Here is a 20,864-nt window from a genome sequence, read left to right on the forward strand (position 1 = left end):
CTCTCTCCCACTGTTCTTGCTCCTCCACGAATGAGGGCTCGTCCTCTATCGCTGCCAGTCCGTCGTCGTACCTGCATTGGGACTGGTATCCCCGACTCTCTACTCTGCTTTCATTGATTACCAGGTCCCTCCGCGCTCCGCCGCCGGGAGTCCTCCTGGCCCAAGCTCCTACCTTATTGTATCTATTCTAGGATACAGCATCGCATCGCAATGGCTTCACAGGAGCAGCGCAGGGAGCGGGGGAGATCTCCTTCAGTGGGCATTAATAACCGGAGTGTCAGCCCGTCTCTATCTCCTCACCCGCAGTTCCACGACCCAACATCCGGTCTAGGTCTCGACCCCTCTGTTACGACTTCCTCCCTCTCAGCGGGATCCTTCAATGCTGTGTCCAGCGCTGCTGAGCAATACAATTATACCACACCGTACCTAGCATCTACGCAGGTCCCGCACACGTCCCCTCCAACGGAGCAAGCTTTCGCGCAGAATCAGCGATACTCACAATCCTTCGAAGCGAGTTTCGTGAACCAACTTGAGCAATCGTCCGGTCACAAGGCGGTCCAGGGCGAAGAGAATTTCTCGAGTCTTCTCAACTCGAGCAATACGGATTTCGACTTTACTCTATACTCCAACAACAGCACCGGCAACAATAATAATACTGCCGAATTTGACTCGTCGCTCCTGCTTGATCCTCAGATCCAACAGCAATCTCAAACTACAAACCAAGCTGTGAATCCCGCGGATCTTGTTAGCAGAATGTCGTCTCCACATAATCCCACGCCTCCGCATCTCCTACCTCCGGAACAACATTCTTCTCCGAGTCATACATCTCCACCTTCCTCAGTGCAGGGTACATTCTATACACCCCAGCACTCGCGTCACACATCGTTGGATCCGGTGGGTATGGCGTACATGACCAGCCAGCCGCAGTCAGACTGGCATGGGTTGATAGGGAACCCGGCTTTCCAGGGCCACCGAAGAGCGCCCTCGGAACACTCAGAAGTGTCATCCGTCTCCCATTCGCCGTTCATGTCCCAACATGAGTCATTCGATGGAGTTGAGAACAACCCGTCCCCCCTTCTGGCAGCTCAAAACGACCCAGGACTTTATGACAACGCTCTTGGGATTGAATCTTTTTCTCTGTCTGAGCAACACCCGGGGATCAGCCCGGCTCACAGCCCATACCTTTCTCCCCAGATCATGCCACAACAGAGCTCGGACATCGGGTCAGATATGCCGTATCTTCAGAACCAGCAGTCCAACACTGAGTTTCCAGCTTCCTCGGCTGACATGTACGTCAACTCGGGCGAAGCTCAGGTGGCAAACATGCAGCAGGGAAGTAGTTCTGGAGACATGGGGCAGGCTGCCCAGATGGCTCCGCCGTCTATCAACGTCGAGTTTGCGCCCCCCTCCAGGAACCCGAGTTTCGGACCGTCAAAACCCATAACAGATATGGACTCCCTGAGTCCCCCTCCTGCCCGTAAGACCCGCTCCCCCGCTCTCTTTGAAACCGCCCCCTTTGCTAACCGATGGCAGGTCGAGGGCGGAGCCACTCCGATCCGTTTGGTCGACAGGTTTCTCGGCCTCTGTCCCCTGCTTCAACATCTAGCCTGGAGCCTTTTGCTCCTACCACTCCGAGGACTCTCTCGCCCTTGGACACACCCGCACGGCACCGTAGTAATCCCAGTTCACGTGATCCATCCCCTTCCAAGTCCACTCGACGTCAATCTACCTCCTCTATTGATAACCGCAGCTACATTCTTGACCTCGCCGATCCTCAGCGCCCTGGAGCCTCACCTAGTGATACCAGGCGCATCCAAAAGCATCCTGCCACATTCCAGTGTACCCTCTGTCCGAAGCGTTTTACTCGTGCATACAATCTGCGGTCTCATCTACGCACCCATACTGATGAGAGACCGTTTGTCTGTACTGTCTGTGGTAAAGCATTCGCTCGTCAACACGATCGAAAGAGGCATGAAGGACTCCATTCGGGAGAGAAGAAATTTGTTTGCCGGGGAGACTTGGCACGTGGGGGACAGTGGGGATGTGGCCGGCGATTCGCTCGCGCAGATGCTCTCGGGCGCCATTTCAGATCTGAAGCTGGCAGGATTTGTATCAAACCACTGCTTGACGAAGAAGCTCATGAGCATAACAACGCCTATATGGGGCAGCAGCACCAACAACCCGGCCATCTCCAGCCGGTACCACAGCCTATGATTATCCCCAGCATGGACGGTCAATCAACTGGTGGTTTCACGCTTCCTGCGGCCTTACTCGCACAGTATCCTGCTTTGCAGACGTTACAATGGGACCAGCTCGCATCTGGAGGAGAAGATCCGAACGACATAAGTGGTCGCAGCAGTTTTGATGCGAGCTCCGGCGGTGAGTTCGGGTACGATGATGATGAAACCGGACTTAACAGCGGATATGCAAGTGGTCCAGGGACCATGTACAGTAGTCAGGGCCAGATGCTTGGCATTAGTGCAGCTGACGGTGGCTATGCCGGACACGAATGGAGCAGCGACTATGAGGGAAGAAGGTAGTCTACAGCCTTCTTTTTTCATATCCAGCAATGATCTGCTATTCGATCGGTCGGTCGGTCTGTTTGCGCTTAAGCGTGGGGTGCTTTTGGACAGCACATTTTCCTACGTTATTTTCCCTATTGCGCATTTGCTCTTTCACTATCCGGAAGCTATGCAGAGTGGTTGAGTTCCGGAATCTTTTATAGAGATACTCTGGCGTTCAGATATGGACCGAGAAATGATGGGACCAAGCCAATGATGGCTGGAATATCTTGTTCTTCTGGGGCAGTTGTGATGTTTGTTTCTTTCTAACATTTTGATTATTATTGATTTCTCCGATGCTTACGGGATTATGACCTGATTCATACCCTATGAACCCATTGCTTCCATATACCAAATACCCCCATTGGATGCTTCTGCTTTTTGATTTTCTACAATACCTTATCTTTGAATGACTTTATCATGATCTCCTTTCTTTCTTCTTCACCATTCGCTTCAACATTTTCATTTTGGCGGGATTATTTGATTGGTTGATTATGTTGATTATGCAGAATGTCGTCGATGGTTCGGCTCGACTTTACCGCGAATAGGCGAAAAGATTTCTCATGTCCCCATCAACATGGAATGGAAACTTTTTCTTCTATTTTTATCGTCTGCATTACATTTGATTGGTGATACGGCCTATCGACATCTTGTATACCATGACTTATCGAGATTGTAGTATCTCCCATAGGTAGGGTAGGGGATTATATCATATTGCCGGAAATTTTTGTTAGTAGGGTACTAGGTACAGGAAATAGATACCATGTTCTTGTTGCATCTGCCCTATTTTTAATTATCACTGTTAATATCATTATTATCTGGACGAAGTGTATCAAGTAGGCATTTAGGAGTAGGAGAAATAGTAGTAGTAGTGAATCGCGAAGGCAGGGTCTTCTCGATACCATTCGATAATACAGTGCATGTAGTGCAGGATTAAGCTAGAGAATAGGTTTAAGGAAAAACAAAAGGGGGTATGCACACATCATGCTCATCAGAAGGAGGGTCAAAAAAGGGGAACAAAAAGGAGACGCCTGTCCCATCCATCTAACCTAACCTAACCTAACCCAATTACTAACTTCCTGCCCTGCTTTGCTCCAATGAATAGAGGGAACGATTAAAAGTACCTCAATAGATAAAAAATCCCACTACAACTACTTGCGCCGCCGCCGCCACCGCTGCTCCTATTTCTGCTCCTTCCGCATCCCAATCAGCTTCTCCACCTCCCCGATCCACTTTTCCCAAAACTCCTCCTCCGTGAACCGCTGCGCGGACTTCCTGGCGCGCAGCCTCATCGCGACCTTCTCCTCCTCCGGCAGCGCCAACGCGGCCTCGAAGGCCGCGGAGAATTCCTCCTCTGTGGAGGCGTGGAAGCCCGTCGCGCCGTCCCCCAAGTCGACGACGATGTCCTCCTTGGGCCCGCCGGAGTCGTGCACCACGCTGATCAGGCCCGCGGCCTGGTACTCGACGACGCAGATGCCGAAGTGCTCGTTCCACATGGCGTTGGCGCCGACGGAGGCGGTGCGCAGGTGCGAGAGGATCGTGGGCCAGCTGGCGTCGCAGAGGAAGGTGGTATGGTCTCTGATCCGGAGCTCGTGGGCGAGGAGGCGGAGGTTGTAGATGTGCGTTTCGTCCGGGCTGGAGTGTCGGACGGAGCCAATTAGGATTAGTCTTGGGGTGGGTTGGGAGTTGTTGTTCTGGTTCTTCTTGCGGTGGTTGAGGAAACGTGCGAAGGAGCGGAGGATCAGAGGGTGGTTCTTTTCCGGGCGGAATTGTGCGATGTAGAGGATGGTGGGTTCGCGGGTCTTCCTTTCGCTCTCCAGATCTACCTGGATAGAGGATGCGAGCTCCCGGACTGCGGTTGGGGGAAAGATGACTGTCGGTTCCTTGTACGCTACTTTGTTGTTTCTCTTTCGCGACGGGCCCCAGAGGGATTTGATATGTGCTGATGTCCATGATGAGTTGCACATCACCACGTCAACCTTGCCGCCGACCCAGCCGTAGAGACGGGCAAAAGCGATCCAGTACTTCCGTTTCGCGTATCCCTTCCAGCCCGTTCCGGCGCCCGCGTTTACTCCCTTCAGGCCCGTTTTGTCGTCAAGAGATTCGAGCATGTCCGTGGATATCGTAGGATAGTGAACATAAGCTCCAGTAGGGACGGATGGAAAGAGTAGTTTGCTGAAGGCAAGGGTAAAGGCGTAGCCCATAGTGTCGATGAACACGTCCGGCACAAGAAGGTTGAAGGCATCGTAGGCAACGATGAGGGAGCCCAAGGACTGCCCGAGAAGGGTCATGTATGGGTACATGCTGCTGAGGACATACTTGCGCGTCGAGAGATAGAGCAGTACGACAGTCGGCGGGTGGAGTTGGATGTTGAATCGGGTCTGTAAGTCGTCTCCTGTCAGTGACGGAGACATCATAATTAATCAATCAGTATTCAAGGAATGCTGACATTGACTCTTTCCAGCATCGCAGCCTTGCTGACATCGTGATCGCCTGTGTATACCACACAAGTCGCTTTCGGCCAGCGCTTCTGCGTCGCCCGTACAGCTTCCCAGAGCACGCGCTCCCCGCCTCCACCGGCATTACTGTCCTCCAAGTCAGCAACCAAGCTTTCTGTAGATGAACCGTAGATTTCCGCACCAGAAAGGGTGAAAGAAGCCAATTATTCCATCCCACTCATCGTCTCCAGGCTTCCCGTTGCCCGCATTTCCCAGCGCGGAGTTGTCGACTTTCTCCCAATCTTCATCTTCCGCAGCGGTCCTGGGGGACGACTTGGCCTGTTTCGATCGGAATTCTTCTTCCTCCGCACGCACCCGGGCAAGGATGATCTCTCTGCGAGCGTTCGTTTTCTTCTTTATGGACCATCCGATGCTGCGCAGCACGGAGCTGAGGAGGTACGAGGCGGCCTTGGGGAGCAGGAGGAGGGTGATGAGGAGGGTAACAAGGGTTAGTATGAACGACTTGGACAGCAACGACATGGTTGGCAGAGGCAGAGGCGGAACGGGGGAAAAGTCCTAGCCCATAGTCGAGAGGAGGAAGAAAAGGAGGAGAAGGCTCCGCGGGGAGCTTTTACCTCTGCCTGCGCCGGTTGCTGCTGGTTCTCGTTGTCGTATATCGCCGTCGGAGATCACGTCGGGCGTAACGCGCTGTACGGTACCGTTACCGCGCCGAGCCACGTGATCGCATGCGAACTGCGGCGCAGCTCCCGCCAAAAAAATCTCCGGAGGACAAACAGCTTGCTTTCCCCGCCTCTCTCTACCTTCGCTTTCGCCGAAGACACAAATAATAAATATTTATTTATTGATGTGCACTCGCTCTACATTACGACGGTCTCAGATTTTATGTTAATAGGGGAATTCTCCTCCAATTGAGCTCGTTCCGCCGCCATGAGATCTTTCCGTCCTCAGATCGCTCTCCGCTCGCGACCATGCCTAAGTAGCGTCTCACGAAGAGTTCCTCGACAAACTCGCCAGTTTCACCAGACAAAACCGACCCAATTTGTTAGCGAAGCACTCGAGTTATCCTCTGGCTTCCTCCATGGCGTTCATTCTATCACCGGCCTGCCGTGGGTCGCTTCCATCCCGCTGACCGCGTTCATTGTTCGAATGGTCGTGGCCATGCCACTGCAAGTCTACTCGAGGATACATGGCCGGAGAGAGCGTGACCTGTCTCCTCTACTGCTCTCCTGGCGGAAGCATATTCAAGACCGGATAATTGAAGAACACAAAGAGCAGGGGATAAGACTGCTACCCCATGAGGCGGACCTTCTAATGAAGAAGGAGCTGGGGCAGAGGCGCAAGGCGCTGTTAAAGCGCTGGAAGGTATCTAGATTCTACAAGCCAGCCGGTTTTCTGCAGATACCTGTCTGGATCTCACTCATGGAAAGTCTCCGAGCCATGTGCGGCAATGATCAGGGACTGGTACCCTATCTCCTGTCGCTCACGGGACGTCTGTCTACGACCCCACTGAATGTACCGGTCGAGCCATCTCTCGCTTCGGAGGGGGCATTCTGGTTCCCTGATTTACTCGCTGGAGACCCAACTGCCATCCTTCCCTTGCTTCTTAGCATGTCGATCTCGCTCAATGTTAAATTGGGCTGGAAGAGCCCAAGTTGGAAAGAGCTCGCAGACCTTCCGGGCTTGGAGTTCAAAAAGCAGTTTACACTCCGACTATTCAAGATGCTTATCCAAATAATGGCTGTAAATGTCGGGGTCGCGTCCTACGTGTATGGAATGCCAAGTGGTCTAATGATCTATTGGATAACAAGTTCAAGTGTTGCCACGCTTCAGACATTTATCCTTGATAGATACATGTTTGCCAAGCCACCGCTCAAACCGTGGCTGAAGATGCATATCGGATTGCTGAAACCTGGCGAGGTTAAGCTGACGCCAAAGAAATGATCAGCAACTTCCTAGAAAACATCAAGACGCTACCTATTCAACATTTTCAAAATCGCATGAAACATCCCAGGAGAGCAAATTCGTCCCAGTGATGGATTGCCCTCAGTCTCATAACCTCATGTTTCATCTGCCAAGTCGAATCACTTGACCAATCTCAACTCCCTCAGGCACCATTCATTGCCCTTAGCTGTTCACGCATGTGCATTGCTTCTGCTACTTCCATTAAAGAGAGGTTAAGGTGGATAGATTGCGCCATGCGAATACTGAGGAACTCGATATCCAGTTCCGGGTAGAACATGCGTCCATACTCGGAAATGAAGGCTTCTGGATGTGTGCCTACGAATGTCTGGAGCATGGCATCGTCTTGACAAGACCAACCATGAGGGCGGTTTGGTGGCAGTGGGGGCTTATGATAACCGATGCTGTCATCAAATTGGTGTACGTCCAATTTCTGGCGTCCGACATAGACATCAGGGTCATGCTGGTCGATCTCGTGAAGGACTTGACGGGCTATTGCACGCTGGATGTACTGCGTGTCGCCAGGAAGATACACCTGAGGAATTCTAGTTGTTCTGCCGCGTTGGTGCCGTTCAGCAGGCTTCCGATATACTTTTCGGTAACTGGTGGACTGGAGTTGAACGCAACCTGGGCTTGTTCAGTGATCTCGGAGACGGTCCCTCGGCATGTCCAGACATAGTATTTCTGGTACCTGTTCGGGATGAACGTCACCACTGTCTGTGTGCGTCCAGTCTTTCCCGTCGGTAGGAGGTGTCCCGATATCCTCTCGATGCACTGGCTGTGCCTGTTCTCCACCGAGCATGCTGCTCTCATCTTCATCAGTCCATGGGGAGAGACTTTCTCCAAGGGTGTTCATGTCTCTGTCGCCTCGTTCTATCCCGAGGACTGAAGTGGGGTGTTGAGCATAATCGATATAGTTCCATGCGTTAACAAGAACAGAATCCCGGGAGGGAGAAGAAGAAAGTTCAAAAAAGGAACAGTCCCAGCATGGGTGTTTCTGTGAAGGTTTGTTTCCCGTGACAACGAGATATGCTCTCTCCAACTCCATGCCTAGCTAGGTGGTGTCTCAGAACTGCACGCGTCAAGCAGTATTTTCTCAGGTATCTCTTCAAAACCCTGATACGCCTCTATAGAGCAGCATAATAACAGACAAAGAGGCATACTAGCACACAAAATTTGTTTGGGGCATTGTGCTCTTGTGTTTCTTGCTCCATCCGGGTAATGTAAGAATTGAAACAATAGGAACTTCCTTCTTTGTGTGTCCCATGGTACATATGATTGGGAAATGGAGTAGAGTTGTGTATGTTAAGATAAAAATGAGCCTGTAGACAATGAAATTCCATTATTCTGGTCTGTTAAGGCCAAGGTATTAAAGAGATTGAGAAGAAGTATAAAAGTATGTAAAAGTCCCACTTTGATTGTACACTGGGCGCAACGTTGGGATAAAGATGAAGAAAGAATATCTGCTTGCAGAGATTGGCTGTGTTGTACTGTACCTTTCTCACTGCTGCTATCTGGATATCACCATGTCTCTATACTGTTGCTCCCACTTGTCAATCAGTTTCCTGCCGTTTCCTGCAACGGAAGTCTGACAAGGGTCCTTGAGTATTTACTCTTCTTCATTCAAGCTGATGACTGGAGTTGGCAGGATTCATCCTGACAGCGCCCTATGTAAAAGGGGAGACAATGGCTTTGCCAGAGGATGTATGATGTAACGTGCATAGTATATAATAAATAGATATATGTAAAGAGCCTGGGTACCTATAGTACCAGGTGCTGATATCGAGAAGGTGAAGATGAAGAAAGACGATTATAGGTACTACCTAGGGTAGGTACTATCCCATGCGTTATTTATGGAAGCTTGCGCACAAAGGCATCCAGGTACATAATTAGAAGATTTTTGGAGTAAAAGTACTAGCTAATGCTTGAGAGAAGTGGAAGATGATGACGACAAAGGAAGGAGGAAAGAGGAAGAGAGTAGAATTTAGCGCTTTTCATGGGGAATAAGGGCGGAGTTGCGCACAAATATCTGCAGTGATACAGCATCAACGGTGACATACTATCTTTGCTCTCACTTCTCTAGACTTATGTGAATCTTTATGGTGAGGGTGTACGTGACGACGTCTTGGATGAATGAAGGATTTTTGGATAGTGAGAGCCCACCAGATACTTATCACATAGTCAGCAAGTGAGGAGGTGAGATAGCAGAGCTGCATGGCATCATCTACATGCAGCAGAGGATGAGAACAGCGTATCAGATGACAATAGAAAGATGTATTCTCTAGAAGAAGTGACATACAAAGCGGACGCGAAGGGGCCGTGGCAGAATGAGCAAATAGACTGACCCAGCCGGTAATAATAAGACCAACGCCAACCATCTCCCTAGAAAGAAATCACAGTGAAGAGACATGGACAACCAAAAAGCAAAGCCATGGAGCAGATATGTTAGCTCTATGGTTACATTGGGAGTACAGTACAGGTTAGTGTCGACGTTTTGCATTCGTTCGCCCAGAGCTTAGAGCTTAGCCTTGGTGTTGTCTTCCGAAGCGCTAGCTTCCTTGTTAATCGAGACGTCACGGGTATCTGGGCCCTCGCCGAAGAAAATGACTTCAACGGTGATATCATCCCTGTCAGGTGGATTAGCAACGAACAAAACCAATTTGATATGCTTCCGCTGAGGTGTGCATGCTTACCGGTATCTCCTCGAGTACGGACTGGGAAGCGTCAGCAGTGCGCAGACCATGTCCCTGTCTTTTCCACCCATTGCATTCCGCACAAGATGTGTAGCCGCATTCTTATCCTCTACGACGAACCGACTAGCAGCACCGGAAATATCGTACTGCTGCTGGCGGATCGGAGGGCGTTGTCCTTCCGTGTTCGTCTCCTTGGGCTTTTCGACAGGAAGTTGCTTGCCTGAACCAAACCAGCTCTGCAGCCAGCTGCCTCCGTCCCCGCCGTTCTGCTGTTTTTCAATCCACTGACCCACAAGTCCGACCACTTCTTCGTTGCTGAGCATCTCCCACAGGCCGTCTGTGGCCAGGACGAGGAAGTCACCCTGCTTCGGATCGATCTTAGTCGTGGTGATGACGGGTTCAGCTGTAACGTAGGGGGGCGTTTTTAGGAACTGGTGGGGAGTCCGTCCAAAGAACTTGCTCTTGATCTTATCTTGGGTTTCCTTCTTCCATTTGTAGAATGCATCTCCGAAAGAGCGGCTAGGCTCCAGATTACCCAGGATCCTTCCGTTACGCACAACGAAGGGTTCGTCAGGATGCTCTTCACGCAGGCGTTTGACCTCCGAAGGGGTCGAACCAGTCTGGTCTTCCGAGAGAGCCGTTGCGATCCACTTGCCACTAGGTCCTCGACGTCCCAGAACAGCCCTGGAGTCACCAGTGCAAGCAACCCTCAGGTCTTTCGACTTGGAGTCATAGAAAGCGAGAAGAGCGCAAGATCCTGACAAAGCCGGGGCAAGGAGTTCTGCAGCGACGCGTCTGGAGTTGGCCTTCAGGACCTTGTCAACGCTCTCGTAGACGATGTCATTGTCAAGACGGACAAATCCTTGCTTTATGGCAGCATCCACTGCCTCGGGAGAAGGAGTTACAACGGAAGGATCGGCCGCCGCCGCTTTGTAGGTGTTGTTCAGCTCGCGAGCAACGTACGAAATGAGGACATTGCGCAATTTTGCGGACGTCGTCCAGCCCCTAATATAAGTGAGTAGCAGAGTACAATGTGCACCACAGTATGACTTACGAATGTCCGTCGAACACGCCCCAAAACATCCAGTCGCTGCTTGGCGCCCCGTCCGTGGCCGCCACGGACTGCGGCACCTCGACTATCTTCTCCGCATGGTCGTCCTCAATTGGTGAATTACTCGGAACCTGAACAATGTCATAGCGGACCACTCCTTGACCTCGTCCAACTAGATACGACTCCTCGTTCCTCCTCAGCTTCTGCGTAGCTTGCTCCGGCGTCAACATCTCCAGAACCCTACGGTCTGAGTCGTCCGTCTGCTTGGCAAGAGGCTGGTCACCGGATAGAGTGGCAGTATAGAATTGGTCATTCTCTACCAGAAGAGCACGGCGCGTTGACTGGACAGAGTCGTCGTTGATACCCGAGAAATCACCGGTAGCTAACCCCCGCGATTGCAAGGCGGCACCCGGGATTGCCGTTCCGTTAGAGCCCTTGTAAGCGTACCAAGCGGCCGACGCCACGAGAGTGGAAATAAATGCCAGAGAAAAGTTCCGCATGGACGACTGCAGGGAGGCAGGAACGAAAACGGCGTGTCTCCCGGCGGAAGTTGATGGCCGGCCTAGAGCATGACTGCTGGAGAAGACGACGGTGTTTGCTCTCCTACCGGCGGCATTCCATACTGGAGCACGACGCGCAGTACGGAACGCCTGGATAGCCGCGCGACGCATTGAAACAGCGGGAAAGGGGATATCAGAAGCGTGGTCGACGCACCGCAGATGGATGTTTGAGGAACGGCGGAGAGTACGACACGGAGCGGAGACTCTCATGGTCACGTGACATTGGGCGGAATCCCGTGATGGTTTGTATTATCTAATCTGATCACGCGCTAAACCGGATTCGTCGCGCGGGGCTTCGTCTGAAGGAACGCCGGGGATACTCGCCGCCGCGGAGGTCAAGAGCTGCCCGAGTGGCTGCGGCAACACACTGTCTTTCTCACAAACACTCCTCCCGGGGTCTCTTTCTCCTGTTCTTTATACCAGGCCCTAGATGGCCTAATTTACAGAAAACTCAGAGATCACTATCTCTTTTAACCTCTGTGAAACTCCCGCTTTTGGCGGCACACCCTCCACATGTCGTCGCGTGCGCTACGGAAGCTGCAGAAGCAGCGGGAGGCGGAGCTCGCCTCCTTACAGGCAGAAGAACAACAGGATGAGTCCGGTGACGAGGAGCCGGAGATAGTGCCTTCAAAGCCGAAATTCAATGCCTTTGACCTGCTGAATGCCGCAGACGAGGATGATGATGATGAGCCAGACGAAACCCCGCAGGAGGCAATTTCCCAGCCTTCCCAGCCTGCTCCGGCTCCCACGAAATCCGCTAGTTCCAAGAAGAAAAAGAAGAAGAAGAAGGCTGCGAAGCAGTCTACCGCATCTCAAGCTAAAGCCGTGTCCGAGGACGCAGAACTGGACGAGATCGACCGAGCCCTGAAAGAGCTGTCCACTGCGCAGCAGCCTTCCACAGCCGTTGAACCGTCTACAACATTGGAAAATGTCCGTTATAGCAAATATCCAAAGACGCCCGAAGAGCTACTTGCTATCGAACCCAAGTTCCTGAACGCCATAAACGAGATGCGGAGACTGTTCGGAAATGTGGTGCTCGAAAACTTCGACCAACCTGATGGTGGCGGATCCAGCAGGAGAAGAGAAAGGCAAAGAGAGATGATCGATCTTGGACGGGCTCTGACTGGGAGGTACAGTCCTGCCAGCAGAGGCCTGAGTCTTGCCGGAGTCACGCAGCGGAGGAATGTCCTCATGCAGGGCAAGGACGAGTGGCCTCGGGCCCCCAGTGGAGGTCTTGGGATGGAGGTCGAGAAGAAACTCCCAACAGGAGATACTGTCTATCGAATTATCCATAACTCGGCCTACAAAGACGTACAGAGGCAGTTCGACATGTGCGTGGAGTCGCTGGATCCCCAGAGACTGATCCATCTTTTGCAATATAACCCATATCACATCTCCACGCTGTTGCAAGTATCGGATATTGCGAAACACCAGGGCGACCATGCAGTTTCCGCAGACCTCCTCGAGCGAGCGCTATTCAACATCGGACGTTCCGCCCACTCGTCTTTCGGCAACCAGCTCAAGCAGGGACGGGCAAAGCTTGACTTTGTGCACATGGAGAACCGAGAGCTCTGGCTCGTGGGTTGGAGATACATCGCCAATCTGGGCATGAAGGGAACATGGAGGACTGCTTACGAGTGGGCCAAACTGCTCCTCAGCCTGGATACCAATGACCCTTACTCCATCAAGCTCCTGATCGACCACCTAGCAATAAGGGGTCGAGAGTATGAGCACTTCATCGAGCTGTGCACGCAGACAGTGTTTAGTAGTCAATGGGAACAGTTCCCCAACATTCAGTGTTCCCTCGCTCTGGCCTACTACCGGCACGGCAAGCCAAAGGAGGCTCGTGAGCAACTGCGCCTCGCCATGGGACGCTATCCGTGGGTCTTCTGTAAGCTGGCGCAAGAATTCGACATCCAGCCGATGCCGAAACGCATTTGGGGCAAGATGCCTCCGACACAGTCCCATGAGCTCCTAACCGAGCTTTACGTAGCCCGGGCCAAGGATCTCTGGAACACGCCGGAGGTAGTCTCCCTCATCGTCGAAGTGGCTGATACTCTCCCTGAGAGGGAAGAGCCCGTTGAACCGCCAGAGATCACACTAGACATTGCTCGTCACGTCGTCCTCTCCGACATTCCCCGCGTGACCGCACACCTACCGGCCCGTTTCACATCCGGACGCATCTCCGCGTCAGATCCTCTCCCGCCGTACGACTCGGAAGCTTACCGCCAGCAGTCCCAGCCAGCTCCGTCGTACTTGTCTCAAATCCCGGAGACGGGACGGCCGCAGTGGCTCCGCGACCTGATGGATCAACTGAACAACGGAATCCTTCATTTCCCCAGATTCCGGCGAGAAGGTGAAGAAGAGCAGGATACAGACGACTCCGAAGTTGAAGAGGAAATCGTTATTGGCCGCCGCCCTGAACGACAACAGCCGCCGGCACCGCCAGAAAATGACCAGTCCGGGCTGGAGCAGTGGCTCCTGGGAGCTGGTCTGCAGGATCTGCAGGACTTTCTCCGCCAGCACGGAGTTGACCGCGGCAACTGGGGAGATGTGGTTGACTTCTCACCGCTGACGGACTATGTGGATGCTCTGATCGCCGTGCAGCCGGACTCGGTCAGGCAGAGGTTGCTGCACGGACCGCTGAGGGAGGCGACGAGCGATCTCATTGTCGACATGCTGGAGGAGGAGCTACAGATGCTGGAAGATGAAGAAGATGATTTCTCAGAATCGCATTGAGGTTATAATGTTTGGTGTGAGGTGGTTTTTATGGATAAAAGACATGTCATATCTACATGTATGTACAATCTTAGAGGAAGGAAAAGGGATTAAAAATAGAGATACCCGTTGTTATATACTTTGGATATTTTTCCACTTTCTACTGTTTCATGCTTCTCCAGATGTGTATCGGGACATGAGGACTGCATGCCATCCACCTCATCCTCATTTCTGAGCCATATTAGCCACAAAGAAATACATATCAACTATCTGGCGTGTTCTACCTAACCTACTTCATCTCACCCTTCTACCCCAACCCACAAACCAACAACCACGACAACACACGAGACCATTCCCGTAGACCACACTTCAGACCAAAACCCCTACCTACAAACACCTACAAACATGCCTCGATATTATTCCCCGCCGGATCCAGCACAAACGCCCCGTAGTATTCGGACGAGTACTCCGGCCGCGGACCGGGAGGTCCATTGCATACACCCCCGGCTGCGAGAGCTGCGGTGTAGAACACGTGGACTTGGTCCTGGTCTTTTTAATAACATTCACCTGTCAATACGGATAGATACATAACACGATGTAGAGCAAGGGAGACACACCCCCCGCCCGAAACGCCACATGCACCTTTTCCCTCTGCTGATCATCTTCACTACTCTCACTTCTATGCCCATGGATCCAGAAATCCGGACCAGTGACGGGTACGCCTATCCCGACAACGCGGGCCGCAGGGCGGCTGAGCTCGCGGTATCCGAGGGGCGCGAGGGATGCGAGGTAGAAGGCCAGGACGGCGTCGAATTTGGAGGGTGGGAAGTGCAGGGAGATGTGGTGGAGGGTCATGGTTAGATAAGATAGAGCTGAGATATGTGTGCTTTAAGAGAAGGGGAAAGTTCTGAGTTATTGTTGGTTTGGTTGATTTGATGCGTAGGCCGTGTTGCATAATATATATAATTGCATAGTACGATTCGTCCTCGAGGGACATCTTGAAAAGAATACCTACCTAGGTACCTACTTAATGTTGGACACTAATTGGTGATTTATGATGCGTCTCTGATTCGTAGCAGCGGAGATACCCCTGCATGTTCAAAAGTGGGAGGATGGCGCTACGCATGCATGGATGCATGGATGTACTCCGTACAGTACAGTACAGTGCATCGGGAGCACGGTCCATAAGTATGCACCAGGACGGGCGTTTCAGCTGGAGAAATGGGACTGGATGGGCAACAAGTGGATGTCGGATTATGATGACTGGGCCTGATTCGGAATATTTATACCTGTTCTATTTTTGTGTTTATGAATGAGCGAGATATTTGTTTTCATAATTCCTAGAAATGTTTTTGTTCTTGTCGTTTGGCTTAGATATCCGCGCTGTATGCTCTTATCTTATCATGAGGTCTTGATAAGGACGCACTAAATAGGAAGTAGTCTGTGGTGTAGGTACTAAGTGCAAGTTCTATCCATGATGCCTCTTGTTTCCTACTAGCGACTGTTGTAGACTTCTACTAATTTTGTCCACGGTACTCGTGATACTACTATTTCCTTAATCCATTGTCCTGCACAGAGGTTCCCTTGCCCTGGGCTCCCCGAGACGGTCGGACCACGGCTCGGAAAAGGCAATATTAGGTGCAGTGCTTGCATGTGCCTAACACCACATTGGTATTCCCAGCCAATATGGACTCTCTGAATATCTGATTAACCGATCATAATATATCGGATTCTGATGAGTCGGTACCTAATACTGTGCACCTCTGTATCCGGAGATGCTCACCGAGTAATGTACATAGGTCAAGAAACATCACGTGATCTTTGTCGATGTAACGGCGGGATGCGGCGATAGGCTTGACCGCCGTTGTTCTTTTTTCTCTTTTTTCTCTCCGCGGTGCCTACACGAGCTCTTTTTACACCTCTGCAGGATCTGTGATGTGCGAGTATCTTTCCGTTCTCATGTGTCCTGAGCCCTCCTATTGCAATTGACGTCGGTCGCTCCCTTGGAGGGGGATTCAGTCTCTTGAATCTGTTCATCGACGTCACCGTATCCCCAGCTGTTATCGCATCAGACGAGCTTACCATGGATACTCTGCTGGACCACCACGCCGGGCCTGGCGCAGCTGAGCCTGCGTCTCTGACCTTTCGCGAAGCTGCATCGGGCCTTTTTGGCTCCATGTCGTTGGCTTGTTGGATATTTTTGTTGGTAGGTATACAGCACAGTGCAATACATTCATACTATCATGCGGGAGCATAGACAGGCCCATCCCATCCCATGGGAGAAGACGAGAGATAATGCTAACGAATCCCGTACAGGTCCCTCAGGTCATCGAGAACTACCGCAACGGCAGCGCAGAAGCCATCTCCCTCGCCTTCCTGTTTGTCTGGTTCCTCGGTGACGTGACCAACTTGATCGGGGCCGCCTGGGCCAGGCTCGTCCCTGTCGTCGTCGCCATCGCGGTCTACTACTGCATCGCGGACGGCGTGCTCATCTCTCAATGCATCTATTACAACCTTCGCAATGCTCGTCGCCAGCGACGACGCTCCTCGACTGCAACTGAGACCCCCGACCCCACCACCCCTCTACTCGGACGGCAGACGAACGGTAACGACGCCGTGAACGGGTCGCGGCGACGTTCGTTCGCGTCGCAGAGAGATGGCCAGCACCAGCGCGCCAGCCAGGCGGAGGACTCAATAGCTAAGATCGTTGAGGAGGGCGAGTTAGGCCGCCGCGCGTGGGTGAAGAACCTGCTGAACGTGCTGTCCATCTGCGCGATCGGGGCGGTGGGGTGGCTGATTGCCTGGCAGATGGGGATGTGGACGCCCGCTCCACGGGGCCATGGGGGTGGAACAAACAAGGCGGCTGGAGCGCAGGCGATGGGGTATTTCAGCGCAGCGTGCTATCTGAGGTGAGCCTTGTTCTCGTTGATCGTGTATTCTAATATTACGGGGAAGAAATACTGAGACGGTGGCAGCGCGCGTCTGCCGCAGATATACAAGAACTATCGCGAGAAATCATGCGAAGGTATGTGACTTCTCTCTCTGAGCGCTCGAGTCCGATGTGGACGGGCTGATACTGACAGACATCCAGGGTTGTCCTTGCTCTTCTTCATCCTGTCTCTGACGGGTAACCTTACCTACGGTGCAGGGGTAAGTTTTCAAATCTACATCTCTCCGATCTTCCCCGTCGAGGGCTGCCGCTGACCGCTATGGCGTCCAGATCCTGTTCCACTCAACGGAGCGGGACTACGTGCTGACGAACCTGCCATGGCTGATCGGCTCCCTGGGCACAATGGCGGAGGACGTGACCATCTTTGCGCAGTTCCGCATCTACTCCGGGGATAGAAAGCGGAGTGGGGCCGCCGCAACGGTCTAACTTCGCCGCAACTCATGTTCTGTGTAAAATCTGTGATGTCTTGCTGGGGGGTATATTGGGTGTCATCCTTTTGACTGAATGGGCTGTATCATATCATGGGATCAGGAAGATCATGGCGGCGGGGCTCACTTCTTCCCCTCCTTGAGCGTGTTTGTTCTCCTCATAGAGGTGGGGGATCTGGCGTTTGTGCGGTGTTCCATGTACATGTACATGTATATATGCATATCTGTACGGGAAATGGACATGTCTCGAGGATCTACGACAGAACGCAGATGCAGCGGAGAAAGGTGGTTTTCATGGTCGCATGACAGACATGACATGAGATCTGGGCACCTAGCTAGCTAGCACGCAAGGAACAGACAGAGAGATACACATCCCAACGGGGGATTCGTCTCCCCAGACGTCCAACCACTGACACATTTTTTTCTTCTTGCTTCCGCCATGATGCCAGCATGCGCACAGCGCCCAGCGTCCATCTGATCTCCCTGCCTTGATTTTTTTTGTTTTCTTCTCCAATTTTTGGAAATCGTCCGCGGGTAACGGGTACAGAAGAAAAACGAGGAAACGGAACAAAAGGAAAAGGAAGGGGAAGAAGGCGTTTAGTCGAAGAGACCGAAGCCCATGTCCTCGTCCGACTCCTCCTTCTCTGCAGGACGTTAGCATCCGAACACAACCCGCACGGAAAATCGCATCAAACGCACCCTCTTCCTTCTTCTTCTCCTCCTCAGCGGCGGCGGGAGCAGCCTCAGCGGCAGCGGCACCGCCAGCGACGGGGGCAGCAGCGGCACCACCGCCAGCGCCGACGTTGGTCAGCATGTCCTTGATGTCCTTGCCCTCGAGAGCCTGGGGTCGTTCATCAGCGCTGTCCTGGTAGACACAAAAAAACCCGTTTGACATGTGTGCGGAAATACCTTGGCGAAGAGCTGGGTCCAGATGGGCTCGACGTCCTGGACGTTGGCGGACTTCAGGATGGTCTGGAGCTTGTCGGCCTGTTTGTAGAATGAATGTTAGCGACGCTTTCTTTTCCTTTTTCTCTTCTTTCTTTTTTTTTTCTCCTGAACCCCGCGATCACGGGGTTCATCGCAATCGACTTGGATATTTTATAGTGGGACAGGGAAAAGACGTACGGTGACCTCGACGCCGTCATCGGCGAGGATGAGGGCCGCGTAGGAGCAAGCGAGCTCGGCGTGAGACATTGTGACGGTCGGGAGGCGGACTGAAGGACGTAGTCTCGAGGGTGGTGAGGGAGAGAGAAGAAGACGAGCTCGAGGATATTTGGACGGAGAGTCAGGCAGGATCGGTCGACGGAGTCGTTCACATCCGCAGTCGAGAGACTCTGTGGGTGCGGAAAAGCCCTCGCTTAGCCGTGGCCCGTGCGAGCCGGGAAGGGTTAGCGCGGATGCCAGAACGATCAGCTTGCCTTAGGCAGGCCTCTAGTAGTACTAGAGAGCGAACAAAGACAGAGATGCCATCATAGCCGATCATGCGCTCCCCTCGTCTCCCTCCGTCTCCCCATCTCCATCGGCCCCATCTCGACTCCATCCCTCTTCGTCCTTCCCATCGCTCTTCGATACCCATTGACTCTCCCTGCCGTATTCTCTCTGTCTACTCGCTTCCCGACCGCCTCTCTTTCTACTTGCCCATGCATTGATCCCCGCCATGGAGTCCCCCGCCGTCCCCGTGCCGCTCGATCCGCAAGAGCAGCCCATCCTCGAACGCCTCCTCCGCACCCGTGACGCTCTCCTGCTGCTCAAGCAGGACAAGTCCACCTACATCAAGTCCCGTGATGTCCTGCCGCTCTACGAGCAGGTCATTGAGCAAGTCGAGGCGCTCAACGCCGTCCGCAAAGACCAGGACCGCCGTCTCGTTCACAACCGACGTTAGCACCGAGTGGGCCTGCGCGTTGCATGCTTTTTTTTTGCTGGCAGACGATCGATTGAGCTTCTGACTGACTCGTTCTGTGTGTTCTTGCTTCCAGTGGACTACGTGCTCGACGATTGCTTCCAGCTCATCTCCCTGCTCTTCCTGACCGTCGGCCGGAACAATGAGGCCCCCGCGGTGTAGGTGTTCCTCCTGTCGCATTGCGAAAAAAACCATACGGACGAATTGAACTGACTGAATTGAACCTAGGTACTCATTGGCGACCACCGTCCAGGTATCATCCTGCTGCGACCTGCCCCCTGAGATCTACCAGTGCTGACCCGTCCAGCGCCTGCTCGACCATCTCGAGGAAGCCGGCTTCTACAGCGCCAAAGACCTCGACTCCATCACCAAGACCCTCGCCGGCATGCGCCAGACTCTCGACCGCTGTCGCGAGGCCTACTCCCCCGCCCTGATCACGCTCCTGGAGAGCCGCATCGAGCAGTGCCAGAACTTGCTGGACAGGTTGCAGAACGGGCTAGAGCTGCTGGATCCCTTGCTGGCGCCGACGCACGAGACCCTGGTGTCCATCCTGCGGTCTCTGTCGGCCGCCAATACCCGTTCGAAGGTGCGACAGTCCGTTCAGTTGTGTCGCGCGCGGACGCTGATCAATCCGCAGTTCTCTCCATCCGAAGTCCACGGCTTCCGGGAGCAATTGAACAAGATCAAGGAGACCATGAAGGACGGCAACTTTGTCGCTCCCGATGGCACGCCCCTGCAGGGCCAGGACATTGTCAAGGGTCTGTTGGAGCGGTGTTGGAAGTGGTCGGAGCTGGTTCTTGAGCGGTATGCTTTGGACCCTTAAGGTTTGGGAGGGTCACTTGCTGACTGCCAGCAGCGAAGGCAGGATCGACGAGCGGTTCCGGGAGCCCTACGAGCGCCTGGTGGAAATCCGCAACCAGCTCGAGCGGCTCTCCGTGACGCAGGCGTGGTCCCTGCGCGAGACCGATCTGTTCCAGTACCAGCGGAAGCTCGACCGCATCGACGAGGCCCGGGTAGATGGCAACTTTGTCGATGCGACTGGGCAGCCGGCTGATCTGCATGCACAGCGGGTAAGTCGGCAGCATTTCTTTACCTGTTCTGATGCTTTCCTGCTGACTTTGCAGACACTGCTCTACCTCATCCGGCGAAGCTATGCGTACATCTACGCGCTGCTCATCTCGTCGGAGCCGGTGTCGGAAGCGCTGCTGCCGATCTACAACCAGCTGCAGACGCTGCGGCGGTGTCTGATTGAAGTCAGGGAGTCGGGAGGAGTGTCCAACTCTCGAGAGCTTTATCCGTACAGCATGAAGGTGGGTCTGATATTCCCGCTTGAGTTGTAGAGCAGAAGACTGACTGCCGCAGCTCAACTCGATCGACAACATGCGCGTCGACGGCAAGTTCTACGTGGGCAATGACATCCCTGAGGGCCAGGGCAGCGTCAACGGGCTGCTGGCGGAATGCTACGACCTGGTCTACGAGCTGCGGGCCGCGGTCGTGGAAGAGGAGAAAGAGAACGGGACCGAGGGTTGACCAGCGGTCTGCCAGTCCCTCCCTCTCTCTCTCTCTCTCTCTCTCTCTCTCTCTC

The 20,864-nt window shown here is 53.1% G+C and overlaps 9 protein-coding genes across 9 annotated transcripts; 5 read left to right on the plus strand and 4 right to left on the minus strand.

The window, feature by feature from the left end:
- Positions 1–210: 210 nt before the first annotated feature.
- VTN00DRAFT_1486 (uncharacterized protein) lies at positions 211–2,540 on the plus strand (the record flags this gene model as incomplete). The annotated part of the gene is made up of 2 exons (XM_069427598.1): positions 211–1,477; positions 1,534–2,540. 2 exons carry the CDS (start codon positions 211–213, stop codon positions 2,538–2,540), a joined length of 2,274 nt encoding a protein of 757 aa, XP_069292188.1.
- Positions 2,541–3,742: 1,202 nt separating this feature from the next.
- On the minus strand, positions 3,743–5,539 carry VTN00DRAFT_1487 (uncharacterized protein; the record flags this gene model as incomplete). The annotated part of the gene is made up of 3 exons (XM_069427599.1): positions 3,743–4,942; positions 5,011–5,146; positions 5,202–5,539. The coding sequence occupies 3 exons, from the start codon at positions 5,537–5,539 to the stop codon at positions 3,743–3,745; spliced, it is 1,674 nt and encodes a 557-aa protein (XP_069292189.1).
- A 408-nt stretch (positions 5,540–5,947) lies between these two features.
- VTN00DRAFT_1488 (uncharacterized protein) lies at positions 5,948–7,658 on the plus strand (the record flags this gene model as incomplete). The annotated part of the gene is made up of 2 exons (XM_069427600.1): positions 5,948–6,909; positions 7,190–7,658. 2 exons carry the CDS (start codon positions 5,948–5,950, stop codon positions 7,656–7,658), a joined length of 1,431 nt encoding a protein of 476 aa, XP_069292190.1.
- Positions 7,659–9,494: 1,836 nt separating this feature from the next.
- On the minus strand, positions 9,495–11,493 carry VTN00DRAFT_1489 (uncharacterized protein; the record flags this gene model as incomplete). Its single annotated transcript, XM_069427601.1, has 3 exons — positions 9,495–9,606; positions 9,673–10,677; positions 10,727–11,493. The coding sequence occupies 3 exons, from the start codon at positions 11,491–11,493 to the stop codon at positions 9,495–9,497; spliced, it is 1,884 nt and encodes a 627-aa protein (XP_069292191.1).
- Positions 11,494–11,796: 303 nt separating this feature from the next.
- VTN00DRAFT_1490 (uncharacterized protein) lies at positions 11,797–14,022 on the plus strand (the record flags this gene model as incomplete). Its single annotated transcript, XM_069427603.1, has 1 exon — positions 11,797–14,022. The coding sequence occupies one exon, from the start codon at positions 11,797–11,799 to the stop codon at positions 14,020–14,022; it is 2,226 nt and encodes a 741-aa protein (XP_069292192.1).
- Positions 14,023–14,398: 376 nt separating this feature from the next.
- VTN00DRAFT_1491 (uncharacterized protein) lies at positions 14,399–14,856 on the minus strand (the record flags this gene model as incomplete). The annotated part of the gene is made up of 2 exons (XM_069427604.1): positions 14,399–14,550; positions 14,619–14,856. 2 exons carry the CDS (start codon positions 14,854–14,856, stop codon positions 14,399–14,401), a joined length of 390 nt encoding a protein of 129 aa, XP_069292193.1.
- A 1,228-nt stretch (positions 14,857–16,084) lies between these two features.
- Positions 16,085–17,377, plus strand: VTN00DRAFT_1492 (uncharacterized protein; the record flags this gene model as incomplete). The annotated part of the gene is made up of 5 exons (XM_069427605.1): positions 16,085–16,207; positions 16,318–16,910; positions 16,977–17,026; positions 17,093–17,151; positions 17,222–17,377. The coding sequence occupies 5 exons, from the start codon at positions 16,085–16,087 to the stop codon at positions 17,375–17,377; spliced, it is 981 nt and encodes a 326-aa protein (XP_069292194.1).
- Positions 17,378–17,710: 333 nt separating this feature from the next.
- On the minus strand, positions 17,711–18,955 carry VTN00DRAFT_1493 (ribosomal P1 domain-containing protein; the record flags this gene model as incomplete). The annotated part of the gene is made up of 4 exons (XM_069427606.1): positions 17,711–18,220; positions 18,289–18,366; positions 18,505–18,713; positions 18,952–18,955. The coding sequence occupies 4 exons, from the start codon at positions 18,953–18,955 to the stop codon at positions 17,711–17,713; spliced, it is 801 nt and encodes a 266-aa protein (XP_069292195.1).
- Positions 18,956–19,036: 81 nt separating this feature from the next.
- Positions 19,037–20,809, plus strand: VTN00DRAFT_1494 (uncharacterized protein; the record flags this gene model as incomplete). Its single annotated transcript, XM_069427607.1, has 8 exons — positions 19,037–19,256; positions 19,356–19,437; positions 19,508–19,532; positions 19,587–19,865; positions 19,917–20,083; positions 20,136–20,349; positions 20,404–20,589; positions 20,642–20,809. The coding sequence occupies 8 exons, from the start codon at positions 19,037–19,039 to the stop codon at positions 20,807–20,809; spliced, it is 1,341 nt and encodes a 446-aa protein (XP_069292196.1).
- Positions 20,810–20,864: the final 55 nt, after the last annotated feature.

The sequence above is a fragment of the Thermoascus crustaceus genome, assembly GCF_041956765.1.
Source record: "Thermoascus crustaceus strain CBS 181.67 unplaced genomic scaffold VTN00scaffold_1, whole genome shotgun sequence".
NCBI classification, from domain to species: Eukaryota; Fungi; Ascomycota; class Eurotiomycetes; order Eurotiales; family Thermoascaceae; genus Thermoascus; species Thermoascus crustaceus.